Source organism: Tamandua tetradactyla, chromosome 6 (assembly GCF_023851605.1).
Source record: "Tamandua tetradactyla isolate mTamTet1 chromosome 6, mTamTet1.pri, whole genome shotgun sequence".
In the NCBI taxonomy this organism is placed as follows: domain Eukaryota; kingdom Metazoa; phylum Chordata; class Mammalia; order Pilosa; family Myrmecophagidae; genus Tamandua; species Tamandua tetradactyla.
In genome coordinates, this window is record NC_135332.1 from 6,849,469 (window position 1) to 6,876,812 (window position 27,344).

Genomic DNA, 27,344 nt, shown 5'->3' on the forward strand with positions numbered 1-27,344 from the left:
GAACCAAGTTTCGGGTTTGTTTTGTACTTAATTATGTTGTCAGCTTTTTACTGTTTATAAATATTTTGTATTTTTATAATAATGAGGAAGCTGAAAGGTTTTAATATAATTAACTCTAACATTTAAACTTGAACACTGAAAATAAACAAGGAAAGTGACTTGTGTTTCTGTAGTTGGGGTACATATAGAAGGAAGGAATTCAGGAGTCTTTATAAAAATGGAACTTCCAAAGATAAAGAATAAAATTAAAAAAAATTTATTAATAAAACCAATCAACATACAATATGAACATTGTTTATTTCATCACATAGTTGTATATTCATCATCATGATCATTTCTTAGAACATTTGCATCAATTCAGAAAAAGAAATAAAAAGAAAACAGAAAAAAATTCATACGTACCATACCCCTTACCCCCCTCCCTTTCATTGATCACTAGCATTTCAATCTGCTCATTTTTTTAAACATTTGTTCCCCCTATTATTTATTTATGTTTAATCCATATGTTTTACTCATCTGTCCATACCATTGATAAAAGAAGCATCAGACACAAGGTTTTGACAATCACACAGTCACATTGCTAAATCTATATCATTATACAATCATATTCAAGAAACATGGCTTACTGGAACACAGCTCTACATTTTCAGTCAGTTCCCTCCAGCCTCTCTTATGCTTTAACTAAAAAGGTGATATCTATTTAATGCATAAGAAAAACTTCCAGGATAACCTCTTGACTCTGTTTGGAATCTCTCAGCCATTGACACTTTGTCTCCTTTCACTCTTCCCCCCTTTTGGTCGTGAAGGTTTTCTCAATCCCTGGATGCTGAGTCTCAGTTCATTCTAGGATTTCTGTCCCACGTTGCCAGAAAGTTCCACACCCCTGGGAGTCATGTCCCACGTAGAGGGGGGGAGGGCAGTGCGTTTGCTTGCTGTGTTGGCTGGAGAGAGAGGCCACATCTGAGCAATAAAAGAGGTTCTCTTGGGGATGACTCTTAGGCCTAATTTTAAGTAGAATTAGTTTATCCTTTGCAGTGTTAAGTTTCATATGAACAAACTCCAGGATTCGGGGCTCAGCCTATTGCTTTGGTTGTCCCCACTGCTTGTGAGAATATCAAGAGTTCTCTACTTGGGGAAGTTGAATTTTCCCCCTTTCTCACCATTCCCCCAAGGGGACTTTGCAAATACTTTTTAATTCACTGTTCAGATCACTCTGGGCATTTATGGGGGCATCACTCTGGACAAACCTACAAAATCTTATGCCCTACTTAAAGTTCCATGTTCTTATGGTGTTCAATTAAGCTGTCTACGTAAGTTATGTTAGGGAATACACTAGTCAAAATATAAATTTTCTGCCAAATAAATATTTTTTACTTTAGTTTCACACAGAAGTTAAAGTTTCAAAAAATTAATTACCATCTATTTTCAACACCCTGCATTATTGACATACCTTTGTTTTCCTCATACAAAACATTTTAAAATTTGTACAGTTAGTCACTATTATTATATACTCTAGGTGTTCCTAGATTATGCCATCTCAGTCTTTATCATATATCTTTCCTTCTGATTTCCTTTTAAACAATAAAATTTTAACTTAAGAGCTCATTGCACACTCATTCTTAGAAAGATCACAAAGATTCTTGTTACTAGAGTTAGGCCTGAATATTGAAAGGAGCAAGGTGGCAGAAATTTTTTAAAAAATTAAGTACATCATATAATTTAGAGCTGGAGATGAAGTATTCCAAAGAGGTCTAGATAATACCTAGCATTAAATACTGTGGGGGCTTTTCATTTTTCCTGTATATTTTATCTCCAAAAGACCTTGGTAAGAAAAATATAAAATGTCACAAAAGCTGCAGCCCATATGTTCAAAAGCATTATTTATTACAGTTGAATGGAGAGGGTATGGGAAAGAGGAGAGAAAGAAGAGAAGATTGGGGGAAAAAAACACCCACATAATTTGACAAAAGGCTTGCTGGTCAGAGATTTGCCACTGTGTTCTTACTCTGGTTTATATTATACTTTCTGATGCTTGTAACAAATGGATATCTCAGCCTTCCCCTAATAACTTGATTTGGGTCTTCCACTGTTTGTAGTCTATTGTATCCTTTTACAAAACAACAACAAAAAAGTTAAATATTCTATGTATAAATAAATAGAACTATATACATGGCAAATGAGTATATAGCCAAAATTAAATGACATATTAAGAAAGAGAATCTGAAAGGAAGTTATTTGTTTCTTTGATTCAGTTCCTGAAGTATTGGTTCTGAGAGCTTGGTTATATCCAAGGATGAATGATTTTGCTTCATTAATGATGAAAAGATTTAGGGTTATGGTAATTAAAAGATTCTTTTGAATTTATTTTAGAAAATATTTTATTTGCCCTAGGCTAAGCTCTTCAATAAAAAGTTTCAGAAATAATTAGCGATTTGCTAAAAGAAATAGCTATTATGGCCATTTTACTGGGAAAACAGAGAATGACGCTTATTTTACATAAAGCTTGGTTATGATTACCTTTGTTATTACAGACAATTATTTTACAGGCAACAGAAATGACATTTTTATTGTTAATCTTCTTCAGAAATTCAACAGAAACTATTTTTGTTGAGGCAGTTGAATGAATATTCCTTAATGTTATTCAGTTTTGCATCCAAAACAGGCGAAGTAAGACACTTGTCTTTCAGGTGTTAGAAAATATTACACACATTTAAAAATGATAGGTGATAGAGAATTGAAGGGCTGTACATGTGAGGCGCATAGACATCCCCCTTTTTAATACCTGGTGTACAGAAAAGAGCAGTTTAGTTTGGGAGCAGTTGATTGCTCACAGTAGATTCCTACAGATAGTTGGTGGGAAGACAGTTTATCTGGAATGAATTATAACTTTTTTCAATTGCTCAACATTAGATTATATTTAAAATGTCATCTTTTTTGGCAAATTCAGTTATTATAGCTGCGACAAGTTTAATAACATATAGTCCATACTCCCCCCCAGGCTTTTTCAAAATAGTAAAGATAATAAGGCAGCACTGCAAGCTAATTTTGTTATATGATACGATAGCAGGAGGGTTTTTAGTCTATAATTATTGACTAATTGTATGGTTTTTTTGGCCTAAATTCTTCACACGGGGATCCTCCAAGACATAAACTGAATTTTATTTAAAGGCAGCAGTTGAAAGAAAGTAACATTAGTCCTACATCTTGTCTAAAATAGGAAGAGACAGCATAACTTTAACAAATATTGAGGCATTCAAATACTAATGTAAAAACAAAATTCAGCAGATACCTTGTGCAAAACCAAAGCTCTCTGAAAGGTGTTAGTAACATATCATGTTACTAACTTTTAAACATGGCTTAATCATCTGTGGTTCAAATATTCTTAGATTTTTTTCATTTCCCTGATCTTGACAACTAGTTTCTTAATTTTCCAATTACTGGAAAAGGACTAAATGGGACATTTCCTTCACAGTTCTTAATAATACTTTATAATTTTTGTAAGAGACAGGTAACATTTGGGAACCCTTACATATTTAGGAGACTGTGCTAGATGCTTTTCATAATTAACATGATTCATCTATATACACTTTTATGATGTAGCTGCTGTCACCTCTATGTTATAGGGGATGAAACGGGCTTAGTGAATATAACTAATCTAGATCATATTAGGGACTGCTTTGTTTCTTTAAAGCATTTTACTTGCACTATCTCATTTAATCCTTACAACAAATTCATACGTGTTTATATTTTATATGAGAGATTGAGTGACTTGTTCAAGGACAAGTTTAAATAGCTTTAGGAGTAAAATCTGAGAAAGATTGGGGTTTACTGTAGACTTTTGTAAGACATTCAAGACATTCTTTAATGATACTTTGTTGGTATTATTCCCTTACTGAAATTATTTAGTAGTAGATGAGTGATCTCTAACATGGATGGAAGGAGATGGCAGGTTGGCCTAAACTAAAAGTAATCTGGTAAAACCTTCTTAAATTCAGAAAGCCTGAAACTTTCATTTTAGTAATGATTCAAATGGTTATTTATCCTAGGAAACAATCTGTAGCCAATAAAGGGTGTGTTGTGCTGTTATTTTTAATAGGTAAAAATGGGAATTGTTCTGGAACATAGGAATGGTTGAGTGGTGCATCCACTTGATAGACACATTGTATAGCCAAGAATATAATAAATATAAACATGCCAATAACAGAAAATATTGACTGTGATGAGGGAAAAAAGCAGAATGCAAATTATTGTATCAGTGACAATAATGTAAAAATTATGTAAATACTGATAAATATTGGAAGAGAACATGAATATGTGAAAATATTTTTTGTTAGTTTTTGTAGGGTTTTATTAGTGTCGCTGTTAATGCTACTTATGTGATAAAAAATTGGACAAAGAAATGATATATATTCATTACCGCCTAAGACCGTATGGAGCTTTAAATGTGCAGTATATTATACTGATGCTTAAAAGAAAAATATCCTGCTAAAGAAGTGAAGGTAAAATGGAAGAAGGTTAAAAACTTGGAGAAACACTTATATTTAGTGCAACAGGAGACAAAGAAGCCAGAGGAGAGATTGGAGAGGGATCAAGAATAGAAGCCAAAAGAGGAAAAAGTTTCAAGAGTAGAGCTGATGAGTTAACTGGTGCTTTTGTGTATCCTAAGAATACAAGATTTGAGAGTGGCTTTTTAAATTAGTTTCTAGAAGATGCTTGGTGACTTTTAAGAGAATAATGAGGAAATATATGGAAAATGAAAATTAGGAACAGTAAATATATTCTATTCTTTAAAGAAATAGACTATGAAATGAAGGAGAGTATGTCCTTCAGATGAGAGATTATCAGCTATATTCTCTTGAAATTTTTCAGGTGCTTTGACAGATGACCTAACCAAAAGTTTATATAACTGAAGAATCTGTTCAGGCTCTAGGCATGGATAGAGGGTTCAATCATGCCATCAGTATTTTTTGGCTTGACTCTGTTTTCCTTTGTGTACTGGCTTCATTTTCATATTCCATGTGGTAGCAAGATAGGTATAGAAGTTTCAGCCCCATATCTTCCCAACTTCAAATCTAATGATATCAAAAGAGACATTTATCTAGTTGCTTAAGCCCTAGAATTAGCTTTGTTTGGGTTTGGATCAGCTTCACTGGAGTGAAGGACCCATTCCTGATAGGGATAGAATTCACTCATTGGTTATTGAACATGGAGCTCCAAGGAAGCACATGGACCAGGAATGGAGAGGACATGGTTCCCTAGAGAAAAATTAGGGTACTGTTAATAGAAAATGGAGAATAGATGCTGGATGACAAAGCATTGAGTGTCCAAATCAAATGTTTGAAAGAGGATAACTGATGGATGGAACCTTGGAAAAGAAGGGAGGAAATGAAATAAAGGCAGTGGATAGAACCAGTTTGGAAAGGAAGAATCATCCTCATTTCTGAGATGGGGGAGAGTAAGAAGATAACCAAAGATGATACATGAAAAATTTGACTTTTGAATGGGGGGAGTTGAGGGTACATATGTTAAATAGCTTCAGTTATCAAGTAAAAACTCAGGGAAGGTAATAATGTATTTTTTTTTTTAATCATTTACATCTGTTTGACTAGCTATTTTACAACAAATGAAAACAAAAACTGAAAACGAAATTCTTCTAGCAAAAAAAAATTTCCTTGGTGTTAACTAGAAAAAAATTTCAATTTCTAAAATATTTTCTTTCAGCAGTTTATTTTCTTGCGGTTACCTAAAGTATGCACCAACTAATAATAGAAGTTTGGATTTAGCAGTAAAGAAAAGTATATAGATTGCTCTTATGATTGAGCCACTAGCAATTGCTGTGAGATATCTTAAATGTCATGGCATAAAAATTAGTATATTAGTATATTCCGTATTGCTATTAAAATGTGCATCCTGTGGTTGTATTAAATTAAATCTGCAAGCACTTACAGACAATTTGGGTAGCATTTTCCATGACAGTTGAGTTCTCAGTTAATTTGACAGGGTTTTGATAAAGGCTAATATTGTTTGGGGGTATCTAATGCTGAGCTTTTCAGTTTCTATTCTTATGTATTTTAATGGCACAGTATCTCTTGTGTCACTTTAAAAAATGTGACAACTTTATTCAGCTGATATTGTTCAATTTGAAAGCCCTCATTTACCTAGAAATCATAAGTTGAACAGTATTTTTATTAAAGAGCCTTCGGACTGATTCTTCTCCCTGGGATTTTGGTGTGATTTTACATCACCTTAATGGGTTAGACACAGTGATTGCCCCAAGGTTTTTCTTGTCCTTTTTCTTGTCCTTGTCAGTATCTTGGACAGAACTAAATTAAAATACAGCTGCTTTCCTCTAAGACTTGAAGTCATTCTTTTTAGCATATAAGAAGCTGTGCTGGTGATGGTGCATTAATGTAGTCAAGAAAAATGTGTACTGGATGTTATGTGAGTAATGATGGCTGTTCTTTCCTGACAGTGTTGGGAGAAGGACTGGCCAAGGGAGCGGGTGCCTTTCAGGCGGTGCTGTGCTGCATGCAGCTGAAAGGAAAGCTCCAACCGGTATCCAGCATTCTTGCCAAGTCACTGACAGGAGAGTCCCTGGTATGCTGATGAGCTCTAATTTTACCTACCTGAAATGGATTTGTATTTAACTTTTTAGGATATTATCAGAAAAGCTACTAGTACATGTTTCTCCCTTAGTTTTTCCTATCAGGAGTCAAAGTTCCTGAGTATTCTGAGAAACTCATTTCTCATGATCAAAACTGATGTTTAGTCATTGGATTCTTATAGTTTGTGATAATTTATATAAGGATTGCAGGTACTTTTTTAAAATTTGAAATTATAGTATAACGATGATTGTCTTTAGTGTGGAAATATCTTCAGATTGAAACATGCTGAAATGGACATATGATCTTACAGGGTTCTGAATATATTTTTTAATTTGCCACTTTAAAGTGAGCCTTTTGGTTTTGAAGATACTAATATCTAAGTTAATATCCATGACCACTTTTATGGAACTATTCAGTTCTATTCAGACTTTGATATAATTTTGTAATCAAAGCATTTAATTTTCTAGAGTTTTGTTTTTTAAGATAATTTAAAGTCTATTATTTGGAACTTTAGAGTTGGTAATCTATAGAAATTGTAGGAAATAACTTTTTCACCAGTTTGTAACTGTTATGAAATATGCTGATTTTTTCAAGGATCATAATGAAAAACAATGCAAGCAAGAAAGTAATATGTGTATTTTGATACATGCATGAACTCCCTGTACGTTAATGGTTCTTCTGAATTAATTTAAATTGTGAAAATCTGGAACAAAGTTGTGTTTTCACAGCAGATAAACATATTTAGCAAAAAAAAAAAAAAAAAAAAATTAGGAAAGCACCTGACCTGTTGCTGAGTGTAGTATATTAATCCATCTAAAAGGGTAACTTAAGTCATTTCCTAAGCAATTATTTTGTAGTGAATTATTTAATTGGTTTAACAATGTCTTTTGAATTCACCAGATTTAAAAATGAATTTAAAAGCTAAAATGTATTAATATAGCAAAATAGTATGTTTAATTCCAAATGGATGATAAAGAATATATTTATTTTTTATTTAGACAGTTCTGTCATTAAGGACTTTTCTATATGTGTTTGAACTATTGCAGTTTTATGTGTCGGCTTTTAAATTTAAAACTATTAAGAACTAATTTTCTTTTAAACGTGAAATATGAATATAAGAAAAATAAATATTTTGTGTATTTTCCTTCAACAGCTTTATTAATGAGTCAACTTTAAAGTGTTACATAGTTTATATGAATCCCTCTAAGTGATGCTTAACTGTTTGATTTCACTGTTTTGCAAATATAAACCTATTAGTCTTAGGAAAAAAACTTTTATTTTTTTCTTCACTAATCCTGTCTTGATCTGTTGTATAGTATATAATATATCACTATAGTAACACTGGTTATGAATATTTTATTGAATAATATTTTATTCAATATTTTATTGAATAAAATTTCAACTTTCATATAAAGTACATGACAGTGTTTTACTTACCAGAAAAGGCACACTGCATAATTTGTGTAATTAACCTTTTTGAACTTTCTTCTTAGATGGAGAGCTTTATCATCATCTTTGATGGTAACAAGGATGGGAGTTAGGATATCATTGATTTTTACAGATAAACAAGAAATAGCTGAGAAATTGAGTTAGGTTTTTGGTAATAATCGATTTTTCTCTTTTTATTCACCCATTCAGAACGGGATGGTAACAAAAGATTTGACAAGACTGAAAATACTTCTCACAGAAACAGAGGTAAGACTATTTCGGTGGATCTGTTTGAAAAGAGTTTAACTCAGTCTGGCTAGTGAGCATTCTATATTAAAACTGAGAAAATGAGTATGAAATCAGGCAAGAAGGCAAAGCCATAAAGGTGGGATAGTGAGACCTTCTCCACCTTTCCCTGTAACACAACTTGATCCTATCTTAGGAATTTTACTTCTTCTTATGTCTCCTCTGCATTCCAGGTCTTCTCTTCTGCCCCTAATTCTTGTAAGCTGTCTCTGACCAATAAATGGAAAGATGATTGGGAAATGGGAAAGTGAAAAAATTTAGTTTTTAATTACTTTTGGCTATTAAAATAATTAAATTATTAATAATGATTATAATTAAAAACGAGATACTCTTCAAGTGTTTCATATTTTTTAAGCAAGTAAAGGAAGTCTGTGATTTGAGGACTTATTTTAGGGACTGGGTTTAGGAGGTGGAAATAATGTGTGTTAGGGTAAATGGTGAACAAAAGTGTGCTCTGGTGTAGAACTTAGGCACATGGAAGACTGGGGACAAAAATGGCATTCCAGAGGCCCTTGACTTTGTAATTCTCAGATTTTTGTTTATATAGGCATATAATTTTTTTTTCAAATTTAGATGCCCTATTTTAAAGATAGCCATTTTGTTAGCTTTTATCATAAATGCAAGCCCATGTAAAGTGATTGATGGTTTGCTTCAAAATTTGAGCACCTACCTTGGATGAGGTATTGTGCTAGGTGCTAGGAATACAGGGCTGAACAAGGTCCTTGTTCTTCGGGAGCTTAAAGTCTTGGGGATGTTGAATAGGCAGACAGACAACAAATTAACGAAGCAACTACAGGTGCAATTCAAACTGAGGTAAATGCTATGCGGGAGAAGAATTTGCTTTCTGTAATAGAAAAATAACTTTGAATTGGGTGGTCAGGGGACCTAACGGTTAAGCCAAGAGCTGAGAGTTGAGAAGGTGTGGGTCGTATGGAGAGTGAGATGGAGCGTGCCTAGGCCGGTGAAGAGGGTATGCAGAGACCCCAAGTATGAACTTTGACCTCCTGTAAGTTCTTTTCTCATTCCAAATCTAACACATCATGGCTCGTACCGACAAATATTCAAAGGAGACAGTCCTGTGGGTTATATGGGCTGTTCTGCTGCTACTGGTTTTTTTTTAAACATCATTTTCTTTGTCTTATCTTAGTAATGAACTACTGAGAATTAATAATCCCTAATTAACTTCAAAGCCATTTCCTTTCTTGAACATACATATAGTACATGCATACTCCTTTTTAATTTCTAAGGAGTGAAGGGAGACAATTATGAATGCTTTAGATTTTTAAAATGAGAACATAAAATAAAATTATCTTTTACTTTATTAAGGATTTTTTACTTTGTTTTTCTCTTTTATTGCGTTAATTGAATTACCACATCTGATGATCATGCACAAATATATTTTAAAAATTTATTTTTAATATTTATAATGCTGCTTACTAGTAAGGCCAGAAATATCACTTGACTCTTATTTTATGACTGTGCTTTTGGAAGAAGTGGCATTAAATTCTTGTTTGTAATTTCTTTTTTCTGTAACCAGAGTAGTAGTCTTGGTTAGTGAACTGATATTATTAAAAAATAATAATCTAGAGAAAAGCTAACAAACAATGCTACTCTTATTTAGTATGGTACATGACACATTTAAAAATAGCAAGAATTTGTTATTTAAGATTGGACTGAGCTAGTATTTAATTTGTCATAAACTCTAGAGATGACAGCAAAGACATGAAATAAAAGCTAATTAATGAAAACATAAGTAAAATGTTCTTTAGTAAAATTTAAAATATGTAATGAATAGATTGTGAATTTATAAGAGTTCTAGTAGTATGATCTTTTGTGGCTTTTCCTAACGGTCTCAGTAAAGACTGAAGATCATAAGCTAATTAATATCATCCTTCTGTTTTGGGGTCTGAACACATAAAAGGAGTGTTAAAAATAAAACACCACCTTGGAACATAAAAGCCAGGGTGGCCAAATAGTAAGTCCAGGCACAGCTTCTCCCTTTCCTGCTTTTCTGATTAGGCTCTGCTATTAGCCGTATTCTGCTGTACTGAAAAGTGCAGTGTCATCACAAACACACACTGTACATTTGCTGATCTCCTCAGATGTACGCTTGTTAAACGTACCATGTGGTTTTTGCTTCCAACGCTTGTAAATGTTTTAGGCTTTGTTTTATGAGTGAAACATTTTATTCCCATTTTTTCTTGCCTATTTGATAAATTTGTTTTTATGAGTTTTTAAGAAGAAATACTTAAAAATTTTTATTATTATAATGAGCTTTTAGCTTTCATATTTATATATTCTATGTAAATGGAATCATTTTAAGTACTGGTGTGGACTAATGGCAGTCAGTCCTTGCTTATAGAATTTAAAGATATCTTTCAGTGAATCTTTTTATTTTGAAGCATAGCATCCTTGTAATGTGAATAATTGCCTGATTTATTTGTAGTTTATGCATTCTGATATTCAGTCCCTTATTTTACAAAAAGAGGTGTTTTAACAGTTTATTAATTAGTTAGTAGGTTGAATGAGAATCAGAGGCATTGTCCTGTAGAAATGTCTCATGGTGATTTAATTCCAGCTCAACTTAAGTTCAATTTGATTAACCAAATAAAAGTTAGAGTGATACTGTTGATTCAGTTATAACCAAATAGCATTTATGGCATTCTTTCTATGGTTCAAGACGTTCCAAATTCCATCTTAGAATTCCTCCTTTCTGTTCAGTTCACTGAGTACCTGTGCTTGTCATGAATGTGTGAGCGTGGGGAATCTGAGAATATCAGTGAGAAACAATCTGGTAGGACAGTCAGACATGCACATAGTTAATGTGGACACAGGGCAGCATGTGCTTAATAAATGGTGCAGTGGAAGTACAAGCAGGGAGAAGAGCGATTAACATTCTGGAAAAATTGTGGATGTAGGAATGTGGGAACTGATGGGGACAGCTAAGTAAAGACCTAGTGGTGACCAAGTACAGGACACATTTGGCAAACAGCTAGTTGGTTGAGGGATAGATGAGACAGGTGGTGATGAGGGCCTTAACTAGGACACTGGCAGTGGGAGTAGAGAGTAGGAGACAGACATGAGACACATTCTAGACCTGCTCAGGCAGGATTTGGAGACTACTTAGAACAGGAGAGAAGAGAGACAGGTTCAAGACTGCTTTCAAAATTTCAGTCTGACTCCTTGGGGAAAATGAACTCATTAACTTTAGATAAGGAGCAATGAAGGAAGATCAAGTTTGGGGAAAAGTTGTTAAATTTTGTTTTGGATGTGTTATTTTTGAATTGTTTGGGTGATTCATTTATATTCATTTTTTCAGTATTTACTGAGCCCCTGTTATGTGCTTGATAGTTTGTTAGGAGCTGGAATGCAGAAAGGCAGTTGCAGGCTGCTGGCAACAAATCCCTATGTAGCTAACGTTGATCTACCGTATGAAGTGCAGCAGAATAGTTAAGAAAAAGTGTTTCAGCAAACAGGTGATATTGCAGATGTGGAGCTTAGGGTAAAATTAGAGCCAAAGGTGTGGATTTTAGATTTATCTGCACCAAAGAGGTACAAGAAAACCAAAAGTTAGAGTGAGTAGGTCCCCAAGCTATGAGCTCTCTCTGGGAGAATGGCTCATCATCACAGAGTGAGGGAGACTCAGCAGGAAGTGTTCCAGGCCCCAAAGCCATGATGGTCCCTGTGCTGCAGGAAAAAAAGGTACCTCATTGGTCAGTCATTGTCTAGGTTTTGGAAGAAGAGAGTGAGATGAATAACCCCCATGAGGTTCAGACTAGGAATTCTAGATTTCTGTTCTTCTGATACCAGGTAATTTTTCTGTAGGGGGTCTCTGTCAGTTTCCTTAATGAGGGCCACATAAATACTTCTTTTCTGAAATTTTATGAAAAAAATTCTGAAAGAATTTTTAATGGACACATCCCATGCTTAAGAAATGACAAGCATACCAACATTTCCCCTTTAGTTGTCAGGGAAGAGACTGCATGGGAAATTTATCTACAAGTGCTAGGATAGAACCAGGGCCATTAGTTTGATTTAACTGCTGGATAACTGCTTCTTCAGTGATTCTAAGTTTCATATAGTTAATTGATTTAACTCAGTTAATAGTATAACATAAACCAAAGAGTAAATAAATATATCATTTGCAACAGATTAAAGTCTGTTAAAAATTTCTAAGTATGCAAATGCCATAGTTTTTTTAAATGTTGAAAATATCCAAGTTTAGTTCAACATCAACTAGTTATTTCTTATTTTAAATATGTCTTCCATTTGAAAAATTGCAGACAGCAACTAGTAACATCCTCTCTGAGTATCGCTTGGAAGACTTAGAAGAGGGTAAGTACAAACTGTGTAACTTCTTGTAACTGTGATTCTAGACTTTGTGTTTTTATTAGTTATTGGAAGGAAGTAAACTGAGTTATAGTACATAGAAGTGGAATTGTAAGAGAGAACTTAAAAATTTAATTTTAAGAATTAGGTGTGGAGGAAAGCTATTTTTTCAGTGGCCCCTTTTTCAAAAATGATTGAAGAATGGAGGTGCAGATAACTTCAGAGGTCGTCTAGTTCATCTTTTTTCTCCATGTAGGACTAAAATTTAAACCTCTTCTCAGCAAATTGAAAAGGGAGGATGTTTTGTCCTCTTTATCCCAGGCTAGTTCAATGATTACTTTTTTGGAAGTTTTGATCTGTAACCTGAGCTCTGTTAAAGTCCACAATCTCCCCATCTCTTGCCAGAGGAAAGGGAAGAGAGTTACTATGAACTGTGGTAATAGCTTTCACATAAACGTGTGATTTCTTAGAGCTGTTCTCCACCTTGTTTTAGATTAGAAAACCGGTATTTACTAAGCTTCATTAATTTGCCCAATGTCACATAGCTAGTAAGGAATGAAGCATAATTTTACATCATCTGGGATGATGTGCGTGAAGGGATTGTAGTATTTCTTACACATTAAAGTGTCAGCATCACTAGCAAGCCTCAAATGATAAGACTATATTCTGATTACTCTCTAGGATCTTGTAATGGTTGGCACTTCCGCCCGCCACCTAGGGGAATCACAAGCAGCGAGGAATATACTTTGTGTAAAAGGTAACGTGAAAAATTTTTTTTAAATCAATGGCATGTCTTTGGTCAAAGGGTAAATAATTTTCCTTCACTTTTGGAAAGTAGTAATTCAAATTGAAAGAAGATAATATGTGAAGGAAGGAAAATGATAATGATTGAGTAAATTGTTTATTTTCAATTTGAAACAGAAGCCATAATGGTCATTTACATAATGAAAGTCAAAACCCAATTAATGAGGGCAGGCCATGGTGGCTCAACAGGCAAGAATGCTTGCCTGCCATGCCAGAGGACCCGGGTTCGATTCCCAGTGCCTGCCCATGTAAAAAAAAAAGCTAAATTAATGAGGTGTCTTCTTTTTTTTTTTTTTTTAATACATGGGCAGTCACCGGGAATCGAACCCGGGTTCTCTGGCATTCGAGGCAAGCGTTCTTGCCTGCTGAGCCACCGTGGCCCGCCCAAGGTGCCTTCTTTTAATTACAATAAATGATGGCCTAAATGGAGGTTGTTAAGACTTTGTTCAGGAATCTTTTATAATACCAGTTGCATTATTATTGCTGAACTTAATTGCTGGTCTCTTGTTTATATGAAATTTGTCTGGGTTATGTTGATTGAAATTGAAATTATTTTATCAAACGGGAGTAGAGCATAAAATAGATAAAGAAATGTTAAATTATTTTAATATCTTTTCTGAAAAAAAAACCTATTATCTTCATGTGATGCTTATACAGAATTTATGAGTAATTTATATTTGAAGAACTAACCTTTCAAAGTTTATTAATTATTTATTAAAATATAAAGAATTACTAAAGTTGCATTTAGTTCTCTTTAGTTCTTTTTACAAGAACTAGTAACTATTGGGATTTTAAATATGAGTTCTTATTACTCTAGTTATTACTTTTGATAGTTAAGGAATTTGATATATAGTTTTGATAAGTGAAAATCTGAGACATCAGATTTGATTTTGTAGTAGAAATAAGAAAACTAAATAGAAAATTTTGAAAATCCTGGTGGTATTCTGTAGGAAGGGTAGAACACAATCCTGTGAAAAGGAAATATGAGAAAATTTATAGTTCTGATCGGAATATAAAATCTTCAACATTTCGGGGAATAATTTAAAACAAAGCAATAGAAAAACAAAGAAATACTTGCCTAATTAAGACATACGTAAGAGAAACATAAATGTATGATTTTAAATGTGTCTTCTGAAGCACAAAAGAACTTAACATATGGTATAATTTAACTTCAGGTACTTTGGGTGTCATCAGAAAGGCTTCATATGCAGTCACTCTTTCAAATATGATGAACCATTTAATATTAATGTTGTGTTATGGTTTCTTTTGTACTTTTTACTGTCAGTGTTTTCCCCCTGTACAATATTATAAAATTTCCTCGTTCTTGTCTCAGTCTTGTTATTTATAATAACATATATTATTTAATTTTCTTTTTTCCTTCTGAAGATCTTTCATGGTTAATTTTCATTGATTTAAAAACAAACTTGACCCATAATTTTACAGAATATTTTTAAAAAGTTTAATGATCAAAATCTCGTATTTTTATCTGTCTTTGATCACTGAATTGGCAGTTGAATCCTTTAACTAATATTGAGAAATCATTAACTCTTTTCTTTAAAATGAGATTTTACGAACTTACCCATTGAAGGGTTGAATATATTGCTGAATAAATCATGACTGTAGTATAAGACTTTTATTCTGAATTTCAGACAACATTTTCAGTGAAGTGTAAGTAATAGCAATGCAAAAAAGGTAAGAGCATTGAGTTTGAAGGTGAAAAGCAAAAGCCTTCAAATGATAATTTAATGGTATATTAATTTTTTTCATAATTAAATTTCTAGTATGTGGAAAATTTTCTTTAGGTTGTATCATTTTGGGAAGTAGTTTGTGTCTGTGTTTGAGCAAATAATCCACTTGATATCATTGTTGCATTGGAAAAATACTGCTCTAAGTAGAATTGTCTAATAGAGTGGTTATATCTTAAAGGAAGATGACTAGCTTTTCAGTGCCATTTTTTTTGGGGTCATGAGTATATTATGCTTTAGGAACCCTTTAGTCTAAAGAAAGTGTCCAATGAATGTGGGGAGTAGGCTGCTTTGGATTAACTGTGGTGAATGTTCTTTAAACCACTTCTCCCTCCTTTATGCAAGAGAGTGTATAAATATGACTTCTTAGGAGATAAAATTTTTGTTTTTATTATTAAGAGTTAGAGGGCAAGTGCTGGAGGTTTTATCTTTTAAATGTTTCAACAAAGTATATGATAAAACATACTTTACTATTTTGCTTAGATTTTTAGAGCAAGGAATCTGTAGATATGGTGCCCAGTGTACTTCAGCACATTCCCAGGAAGAACTAGCAGAATGGCAGAAAAGATATGCTTCACGGTTGATAAAATTGAAACAGCAAAATGAGAATAAACAGCTCTCAGGCAGTTACATGGAAACCTTGATAGAAAAGTGGATGAATTCATTATCTCCTGAGAAAGTGGTGAGAAAAATAAATTACATTTGTTGCTTTGCTTTGTTTTAAACAATGAGCTTGCTTGAGTCTTGACTTTACTCTGTGCTCTGTTTTGATTTACTTCTTATCCTCTACATGAAGAACTTGATTCTTGATAAACTGATGTTTTTAGTGGCAAAAGTTAAAATAAAGAGTTAAACCATGTGTTGGGAGATTTTCAGATATTAATTTTTTTTTTACTTCCATTTTTTTGGTTAACTTTTTTGTGTCTCTTCTTTTAGATGTGTTATGTTTTGCTCATAAAAATAACTGAATGTGAAAGTACAAAATACCTTGATAAGCAGTTTCATCAACATCTTTACTGTTGATATTCATTTACCAGGCTAAATGTTTTTGTTTGTGTTTTTAACAGTAAAACATAGCATTAATTGCTCTCTTTTCAGCTTAGTGAATGTGTAGAAGGAGTAAAGGTAGAGCATCATCCTGATTTGTCAGTTACTGTCAGCACCAAAAAATCTCATCAGACGTGGACCTTTGCTCTCACTTGTAAGGTACGAATTTTGTGCAAATTAAAGAATGAAAGTATGTAATTTTCTTTAAGTGTTTTTTGACTTTTAGATCTCTGTATTGAAAGATCATTGATAATGTTTTCACGTAAGTACATTTAATGTAGATTCTTATTGGTGCTTAAGCATAATTCTGTATTTTTATCATTAAAATTATAATTTTTTTATATTTTGAGATAAGATCTTTGTAGAGGTCTAGGATGCTTGTTTGTTTATTTGGTAAAGAGGTCTTTGATATATTATCTTCCAAACTTGGAACATAGATTGTGGTTCATGGCTAATAATTAACTAACTAGAAATGGGATTTTTTAATCTGGCAGTTCTAAGATGTTTAAACAATGACAACTTTTATATGTGATGCAATCATAAATTCTGTAATAAGGGATTTTTATTACAAGAGACTACATTTTCTACAGTGCATGCCATCTTAAATTATAGCGTTCAATTTTGAGATTGAAGCAAAGTAAAAATTTCTGTGAATATGTGCAGTGGAAAAGTTTTGTGTACTTTTTGGTGGTGCTTCTTCCACTGTACCATCTACATCTTGGGTGAAAAATCTGGAAACTTTTGGCCTCAGCCTTGAACCCAATCCAGTGCCTTCAGAGGTAACTGCATTCCTGTAAAGACTTCCTGCTTGAGCCTAGATAAAATGATTTTAGGCAAAGGATATAGAAAGTTAGAGGTCACTGATCATATAGGCTCATCCTAGCTTTTGATAAAAGTGAAGCGTGACTATATCCAGAAAGAACAGAAAAGACTAGTGTTGTATCATAAATATATCATTTTAACAACTGATATATTTTAACCATTTGCTTTTTTCTTTAAATGATTTATGAGGGAAATTTGCATTTTAAAATATCTTAGATGCATGAGAAAGTAAAAGTCCCTTACGGAAATATTTTCATTGAAGAGCCCAATTACAATTGGATTTTCACCCCCTTTGTACTCAATAAATTATTTTAACTTCCTTGTAGCCTGCAAGAATGCTGTATCGTGTAGCATTGCTTTATGATGCTCATCGTCCTCATTTTAGTATCATTGCAATATCTGCCGGAGATAGTACTACCCAGGTATCACAAGAAGTCCCAGAAAACTGTCAAGAATGGATAGGAGGAAAGATGGCCCAAAATGGATTAGATCATTACGTATATAAAGTCGGGATAGCATTTAACACAGAAATATTTGGAACTTTTCGCCAAACCATAGTTTTCGACTTTGGATTGGAGCCAGTACTCATGCAAAGAGTAATGATTGATGCAGCTTCTACAGAAGGTAATATTTAGAATTTTTTTCCCTGATATGATGTATTAAAAGGCTCTTTAATAGCAACTTAAAAAGATATTCCATGGATATCCTAGACATTCCATGGATAAGGAGGGAATAATGGAAAAAAATCCCAAATGAATTGACTGATTTATGAAATAGGCTTAGAATGGGGTTCACATTGTGCTCTGTTCTTTTCTCACAATCATTAGTTCAAACATGCTTTGAGATTCCCCAAACTTGTAAGAATACTTTTAGTTCTGCTTTGGTCTACCAATTTCATTTTTAAAATAAGGTGATTTTAGCACAGTAAAACCTTTCACTATTAGTTTGGGTAGAAAGGTCATTTTAATGTTAATTGTGAATACAACCATGTGTCTATTTCCATGTCCTTCTGACTGTCCACATTAACCTTCTTGATGTTAACTACATCATCTCTGAATGAAGAGTCCTATATACAAGCCTTCATAAGGCAGTTTTGTATGTCACCAGACCAAGGTACCCTAATAAGACCTGCTCCTTTCTCTTGGAAAGAGGTACCTGGTTTCAACATGTAAGCATCTGCAGAAGATGATGTACTTCATATGTTGTCCTGTTCCTGACTATGCCTAAATGTTATGCCAAGCAACAGAACAAGGAAAAGACATATTAGCTTTCATTTCTTTGACTCTTGGTTTAATTTATAGGTGCTTTATTTTATTTAACAAACACTTCATATAGCTGAGCTGTATGACACTTGCTGTGTTGTATTGACTATAACTAACCATATTGTGGAGGATATTTTCACTTTGTACCGCAGTGTCCCATTTATGAAGACCTAGAAAATTTTTTTCATGAGTAAATGCTAGGATTTTATTTTCTGGACGTGGTAAAAAGGTGGGACTGATTCTTTTTTACTCCAACTGATGGTAAGGCTAAAGGGACATTTGTGTCCAAATTTCACAATTAGGCAATATTTTCTTGTGTGTGTGCTAATATTTCCTAGATTTCATTTAACCTGATTTTCCTCTTACTTTGATCCCTTTTACCTATTTTTATCCTGTTGTATGTATTTTTGTCATCATCTCAGTACTCTTTGGAATGAGTATAAAGTAATTTCCATAGCCAAATAGATAGGATAGCCAACAAGATAAAAATAAAGTATTTGATTTATATTTACTACTATAGGAGCTGGATATTTTCTTCTGTGAAGGAAAGTCCAGGTAGTAAATATTTTAGACTTTATGGACCAGATTTTCTTTGTTGCAACTACTCCACTCTGCATCGTAGCAGGAAAGCAGCTATTGGCCATGTGTAAATGAATAGGTGTGTGTATTCCAATAAAACTTGATTTACGGAAACAAGGCAGTGAGCTGATTTGACCCACATGCTGTGAATTGTCTACCCCTGTACAAGTAAGTTGCTCTTAGAGACTAAAAGTTGAATCCTAATAGGAAGCACCCTTTTAAGGCATAAGAAGATTTAAATCATAGAGAGAGATCTACTTTCAAGTATAACTGTAAAAGATTGTTGGCTTATATGTAGGTTATGTTTTAAAAATTTTCTTTTAGGTTTGTGGTTTGTATCTCCGTGACTCATTTTCCCATGGAAATAAGCTTGTAAGTGTTAAGAATCTAGTTAATAACAGCCCATTTAATTAATAATATAAAATGTGAAATATCTGCAATAAAAGGTAAAAGAATGGTATTAAAATATAGATGATAGTGTGGTGAGCAAGACTTTAGGGCGCTTTCATGGGCTTGAGAAGACTGAGTGTGCTTTGACTACTTTTGCCTCAAGTATATGCTAGTTTTCTAGTTAGAGAAAAAAATTGTAGACAAACTTTGGAGTCATAGAGATTGAGCTTTGAATCCTGATTTTCTTCTTATTACCTGTGTGAGCTTTGGGCAAAGTACTTAACATTTCTGAGCTTTGTATGGAAACATCTGTAAAATGGGGATAGTAACATTTGTCTTAGAGGCTTATTGTGAGAACTAGAAATACGTGTCCTATAGTATCTGGAAAATAATGGTATTTAATACATTGTAGCTATTGCTTTTTTTTACTTTTTCTTTTTTAATTTATTTTTTGTTGTTGTAGCTATTACTTTTTATCATTAGCCATGATTCAGATAATTTCTAGCTATCAAACAGAATGAAGAAAGTAAGAGAGAGAGGGCGGTGTTTGTTTTGTTTTGTTTTGTTCATGGACAGTAACTGGGCAGAGATCTGAAGGAGGTTAAAGTGAATATTTACTTAAGAATGAAGGAGAATTCCAAAAGATCAGTGGATTTAATTGATTTTAGGAAAGGGAGTTTGTCTGATTTCTTGAAGAAGGAAAAAGATAGGGAAGTTGGGAGATGTCAGAACAGACCATGAATATGTGCTTTTGATTCCAAACTATCATTAGTCTTCTAAGAAGAAGGGAAGCAAGGGACTGACTGGAAAATTCCACGCAGTGTACAGTTAATATTTATTCAGTGCCTACTGGGTATGGTCCTGTGTTAGTCCATAGAGGGCTCAGGGATGAGAAAGGCATAGTTCTTGCCTTCAAGCTAAGTGTATATATGACTTAAAAGAGAGAGTAAGGTAAGTCTAAGGAAAAACATGAAGAAAAGTATCTGGAAATTCAAAGGAGGAAGTTTTTAAGTCTATTATAGGTGTCATCAGAGAGTAAAGATAACATTTCAGTTAGGTTTAACAGATAACAGAAATAGGCAAGGATATTGAACTGCAAAAGGTCACGAATAAAAAGAACACAATGTTATAAAAAGGGGGGGAAAGCATAGTATTGGCTCTAAATGAGAGTATATTTTTGCCTGTATTAATTTCCTCTACCAAATCTGTATGAAATTTAAAATGAAAAAAAAAATATGTTCAAATATATTAGAAACATCAGAAATAGGACTCTTGTTTTCTTGTAATTGCTAGGCTCAAAACATTGGTTGTCTTGGACAGTTTATCTTTCAAGTCCTATATTGCCTTCTGACGTAGACACTGTGGCCTTAAATAGCTTGGGTATCCAACTCCACTTTTTTTGTCTCTCTGCTAGCACCTTAGATCCAGTCTTCATTACCTCTACCTTGAATTACTTTAACAGACAGCTAACTGTTTATCCTCTTCATTCTATCCCATTCAACCATTTATGACAAACCACGCTAATCTTCCTTAAAAACATTTTGAGCCAACTCTATAAACTAGTTCAAAGGCATTCAGCGTTGCTCCAGATCCCCAAAGCCATAATTCTAAAACAGGTGTAAAAGCCTCAATCTGGTATTGATACTGTCATACACACACACACATTTCAACATAATGGGCCAATAGGGTGGTGATGGAGAGATGAGAAAAGAGAGAAGAGCTCATTCTGTGTGGAAAGAATAGCGGAAAGATTGTAGAGTAGGACAATTTAGGCATGTAAGTGAAACTGACCTTACTGTTTGGAGCAACATGGAAGGTGATTGGTAGAGGCCAATGAATGAATGATGAGACTCTTGTTAAATTGGTGACAATGTGACCATCTGGCCAGTATGACTTCCAGCCTCAGACAACCTGTTATTTGGCTTCCTTGACTTGGAATTAGAAGAAAAATGTCATTCCAGGGATAAGTAGGCCAGATGCAATTAAGAATTGTATTAAGTCTGGGCTCTATCATGTTTCTTTATAATTTTAATTTTATTTAACTATAATTTAAATTATATAATAATATGATTTGCTTTCTACATGCATGAAAAAATTTAGTGACTGTGTAAAAATGGAATTTGAGTGGAAATATTTTTATTATTTATCAGTCTTCCTCTTGATTGGCTGTTCATTATTCAAACAATTTTTTGCCCATAAGTTAATGCTATTTGCAACATAATATATTTCTCTTCCATGGAATTGTAAGTTTGGATCATGCTGGACCATCTGTTAGCTCAGTGTTTCCTAAGCTGTGTCCCACTGAAATTCAAAGACTTCCATGTACAAATAAATTTTGAAATGCTGTATTATTTTCCTCTTAGAGATTCATAGTACTTCTTAATTAGTTGCTCTCAGTGTTTGCTAAATTGATTGATTGTGGGACCTTTTTTAGTTATATTAGCGTGTTTCTCATTTTGAAGCTTAAAATCAAATTACGTAGCAGACCTGTAGTTCTCTAATTCAATTGTTAGATATTGAACTTTAAAAATCCTACTTTAGATAATTCAGTTTTGAATTGGGTAAAATACCCCATAGTTGTCTTTCTTACATTATAGTCATGATATTTAAAACATCCAAACCTTTCCTGTTTGTAGGCCATGAATTAAATTTTTATTTCTGATTGTTTTATGGCAATCCTACCAGTTCTTCAGGAAATAATGTATAATTTTTAACTTTGCCTTTTTTCAGTGTTTTTCCCCTGGCGATGAGATTCAGGTTCAGAAAAAGACACTATATGTAAAAAAATTTTTTGGGATTTAAGATGTGCCTCTCAAAAATTTGTGGCAAAAGACATCTTCAAAGGAAAGAAGCTAGTGAGTTTTTTCCCTTGCTTAGAAAACAAACTGCATTTTACATTTTATACCACAACTTTGATTAATGGAAAAATTTTACTTGGCAGCATTGGACAATTACTTTGGAATTCTACTTTGAATAATCTGGAAGCTTTTTGTTGAAAATTAATTCTTTTATCTAAATCTGAAAACTTGGTACTATATATTTCTCTACTTTGGGTTTAGCAGAGTGTGTTCACTTTAACATTAAACCTAGTATGGTTTAAAAATTACCCTCAAACTCTCGATGCTGTCAGTAAATTAAGAACAGTATAGATCTATGTTTTTATTATATTTATATGATCATAAAAGTAATAGAAAAATAGATTAAAAAATAGTTTGCCAATAAAAGATAAATATAACTGAATAGAAACTTGTAAAAAGTATGACGTTCTCATGCGGTTACTTTCTGTTTTAGCTTTTTTTTTTTTTTTTTTTACATGGGCAGGCACCGGGAATCGAACCCGGGTCCTTGGGCTTGGCAGGCAAGCATTCTTACCTGCTGAGCCACCATGGCCCGCCCTCTGTTTTAGCTTTTTATTTGCCTCTTTATGAGATAAAAAATAGGGTCAGACAAAATGGGTATGCTAAGAGATGTTCATCTTGCTTCTATGTTGCAGGCCTGGTGAAAGGAAGGATATTGAAATTGCTAGCTGAGAATGGTAGTTTGGGATTACCTTTTGATTTTCTTTTCTTGTTAATATGGGCAGTCAGGATTTATAAAGCTACAGATTAAAATATTTTCTGAGAAAGAACATGGGATTAGAAAACATTTCATCTCATTCCCTTTATGTTCTAGGTAAATATAGTTTTTAATTAATTCTATATTTAGCATACATTTATTGCATGCCTCTTGTGTGTCAACCCCTTTGCTGGGCACTTAGAAAACAAGATTTTTTTTTTTCTGGCCTTACTTTCTTTTATCCTCTATCCGGGTCCTATTAAAGATATTTTCCAAGCCTGCTGCCCTATACATTTCAAGACAAAACAAACCTACGATTTGGATCCTTTTTTAGAATAGTAACTGTAGTTGAAAGAGAGCACTACTATTCTCAGTAATCGGAAGGACGAAGGAAGTTGGGAAACGTGTGTCAGACTTGTGATTCCAACATTGAATTCTGTTTTTGATAAATCCTTCCTTTAGGTTATTGCCAAAAGATTAAATACATTCTAATATCTTTAACTCTTTCTTAAGAATTTCCCTAAGATCTATATATAGTTTCTGCCTACCACATCTCAGGGTAGCATGTTCCATAGGTTTATTATTTTTGATATGTTTGCTTTGAGATTTAGTATTACAGGAGTTGGTATATATGGTCAGTGGTAAACTCTCCCTAAATGATTTTGTGAATATCAATCTTAACCTATTCACATTTCGTCTTTGCAGAGTGTTTTTCATTTAGTCTAATATAAGTTGAAGAAAACTACCCACCAAGACTGAGCTGGCTCAGGCTGTCCTGAGTGGTGCGTGCATCTTGTTCAGATTTAGCATGTGTGTGTGTGCCACACAGGTGGCGAAGAAATGAGCCCCAGCAGTAGTCATGTCCACTATCCCCGCATGGGTTCCATGCCTTTACCTCCCTTCTCTAGGGAGGAATGCTCGAAACCTAATGGCCTTTAAGTGCTGTAAATTAGGTGGGTAAAGAGCTAAAAGAATGTCTTCTTATAAGTGAGAGTAATGGAGGCAGAAGTTTGACCCTAGTTCAGATAAAATAGGGAAGAGGAAGTGGTTTCTATAAAATATGTCTTTAGTAGCCACTGGTCACAATTTATTTTTGACACCTGATTTAGAGTTTGTAGACTTTTTGATGCTGGCACAAATGGAATTTTTTTTTTTCTTCAAGATTCTTCTTTTTATTTCCCTCAACTCTCCCCTTCCCTCTACTGGGCACTATACAAAACTAAATAGAATCAAATTGAACATTGTTTGAGAATTGTTTTGAAATTGTGCTGTCCTTTGGGGTCACTGGAGATACTTCTAAAAGTTTCATAAAATCAGGGTAGGAATTGTATAAATATTAAATAGATTTTCCAATATAATGTAGAGTTTTTAAAATTTATTTTTTAAGGGCTAGTTATTTGGTTTTTCATGTATTACTATGGTTTCTCTTGACTTTTGAATTAAGAAAGAAAATTACATGTATATTTGCTATTTTGATAATAATTAGCATCTAATCTTTAGTGGTGGTAAAATCAGTTTTAGGAGTATTGGCATTTGTATAGTTTAAATATTTTTGTAATTATGATCTAATGAGAAGCAGGCAGGTCCAATTTTAGAGTGATTTAGGAAGAAAATTTAGTTTAAGAGACTTTTGTTTGTGAGGCTATTGCAAAAACAGACCATCATTATCATCTCATCCAGAATATTTTAAAAGTACAAATTGCTAATGAGCAAATCATCTTTATATCTTGATGATTATTGTCATATTTTTGTTACCATTTGAGAAACAATACTACAGGCATAAACTGCTTTTTCAGGGAGCAAAGGCTTCTGGAAATTAGAGCCTTTATGTTTTTGGTTTTTATTTTCATTAAGCTTTTAGGATAGATTATTTGCTAATATTGAGGAATTTCTTTTGGTGGATGAATAACATATAAATGTGCATATGACAACTGTAGCAAAAATTTGTCTTAAGACATTGCAACTATGCATTATGTTCTCATTTCAAAGATAGTTCAGGATAATTTGTCTTTGTACTTTGGAGATGAATGGATTTTAATCTAAACTTTTTATTGTTTCTTCCTGAAATTTTAACTTGAATTGTCCAATCATCTTTCTAGTTTATGTTGTATTACACCTAGGTCTTGGCCTAATGAGTCAGTAAAGCAAATTTTCTTTCTTTTGCTTAAGCTCTGTTTTTTATAGGTATACATATATATATACATATATACATATATGTTCCACCCAATAGAAAAGTAATATGAAGTACAGACAGAGTGAGCCTGTCTGGTGCTCAAAGTTTGTGTTACTTGGGATTTCACATTGAATTGGAATTATGCTACACTTTTTTTTTTCACAGATGTTAGAACTAGAATGATCATTTATTTTGACACTGCGCCCTACTTATAACTTAACTGAAGCTAAACTGGATTTTTCTGAAAGTGCATTTGAGTAGCACATTGAGTCACATTTTAATGTGGAATTACAGTGTTTTACATGAATATTTTATAAAGAGTTTTGTTTGTAGTAAGTTGGTTTTCAGATAGTTTCACTGTGCTTTTACCACACCCCCCAAAAAGGATCTGATCTTTTGCAGTTTTGTAGTCATACTCTCTTTCTGTAATGGGCCAAGTTCAGTATTGGTAGTAGGAGGAGAAAAGTGATTAACACCTGATAGATTTGCCTTATTAGGAATTTATCATATCTTCTTTCTGCAGATCAGATTTCTTTTGACTGAAGAGTTCATCTCTGAATATTATTCTGTATTTTTAAAATGCTATTTCTCTTATGTTTTAGCCTAATATTAAAAAATGCTTTTTTTATAACATAAATAGGATTCTTTTGTTATTTTGTTAAACAAGACAAAAACTATTTCTGTATGGGGAAAAACACTCTGAATCTTTTTTTGTGTTTTTTTTTTTTTGAAGAATTTTAGCTCTAGCATATAAAATTTTCATACCAGAATGTGTAATGTGTTATTTGAGAATTTTAATTGTGCTCCCTTATAAGTGTATTTTTTGTTGTTGTTGTTTCCATTTAGATCTTGAATACCTGATGCATGCAAGACAACAATTAGTAACCGCAGCTAAGCGTTGGGATTCTTCTTCTAAGACTATTATAGATTTTGAGCCTAATGAAACTACTGATTTGGAGAAGAGCCTTCTTGTCAGATACCAAATTCCTCTCTCTGCTGACCAGCTATTTACCCAGTCCGTTTTAGACAAATCTTTGACCAAGACCAACTATCAGTCACGGTTGCATGACCTTCTTTATATTGAGGAGATAGCCCAGTATAAAGAAGTCAGCAAGTAAGTTACTTTAGAAACACTTTCACAGTTATATATTTTTTATCTCTTCTTTGGATGGTATTTTTAATTTTTAAAATGGAGGTGAGCCCAAGTGAACTCAGGTAGTAAAAGATTGTTATTCAACAGCTGTATTCTTTTTTTTTTTAAATAAAATATGAGTTTCTAGAGGCAAGATCTGTGTCCTTCTCATCTTGGTATCCTTAGTGTTCAGTTCATTTCCACAAGCCCCTTACTTGTAGATGCATTACTAAGCATCTACCACTGACACGCTCTTATCCTGTGCAGGGAACATAAATATATGGTCCCTGCTCTCAAAGGGAGCTTTCAGTTGTTAGTAATCATAGCAGTCACTTAATGAGCATTGTCTGAATAAATGTATACAAATGGAAAAAGACCACATATTTTGAAAAGCAAATTTTATAATCTTAAGATTTTAAGAACAAAATTTGAAACTTTAAGAATGAAACCATTTAGAATTTCAGGAAAATTGTTTGATAGTAATAAAATACCTTTATAGCAGTTTATATATGCTTTAACTTTTTTTACATCCAGTTCACTTTTTTTATCTGTGTGTATGGTATTCCATTGTACAAATAAACTCCATTGAATAATCTAGATGAACAGTTATTTAATTATACTGTTGGACTATTACAGGTAGTGCTGCCAAAACATAAGTATAAATATCCTCTTATAGAGATGTATATGGGTTTCTCTAGGGTATTTATTCTAAAACAAAATGACAGATTCCATACAAGGTACATTTTCAGATTGACTAGGTATTGTCAAGTTAGTCTCCAAAAATTCATTTATAAAATTTTGCATTCTTCTCCATGCACTGAGGAGAGTTCTTATTGAATGAGATGGGAGAAACAAGTGTTCTTTTCTATAAGTAAAGGGGAAAAAAGCAAAACATTTTACATTTTATTCATATGCCATAGATTATAAGACAAAATGCTTGAATCCAAACCTTATTTGAGTCATTACATGAAAAATAATCTTAGAAATGAAAGCTCAAATGAAGGAAGACTATCAATGAGATAGTTGTTATATGTGGTAGTAGCTTTTTACCTTTTAGACAAAATGACAATGAGCTTTAAGAATTGAATCATGTCTATGAGGCATGAATACATTTTTATCAATAGCATTCCTTTTAAATATAGCCTAAGCAACATATTTTTCTTCTTC

The 27,344-nt window shown here is 33.1% G+C and overlaps 1 protein-coding gene across 4 annotated transcripts in view; it reads left to right on the top strand.

The window, feature by feature from the left end:
- Nucleotides 1-27,344, top strand: part of HELZ (helicase with zinc finger) — a 268,807-nt gene that overhangs the window by 70,634 nt on the left and 170,829 nt on the right. For 3 of the 4 annotated variants that reach the window (XM_077163622.1, XM_077163623.1, XM_077163625.1), the window contains exons 6-13: nucleotides 6,473-6,597; nucleotides 8,244-8,300; nucleotides 12,623-12,674; nucleotides 13,350-13,425; nucleotides 15,701-15,899; nucleotides 16,316-16,423; nucleotides 17,413-17,710; nucleotides 25,892-26,159. In XM_077163622.1, the coding sequence (XP_077019737.1) occupies nucleotides 6,473-6,597; nucleotides 8,244-8,300; nucleotides 12,623-12,674; nucleotides 13,350-13,425; nucleotides 15,701-15,899; nucleotides 16,316-16,423; nucleotides 17,413-17,710; nucleotides 25,892-26,159 (1,183 nt within the window). The other variant, XM_077163624.1, reaches the window with a different exon arrangement.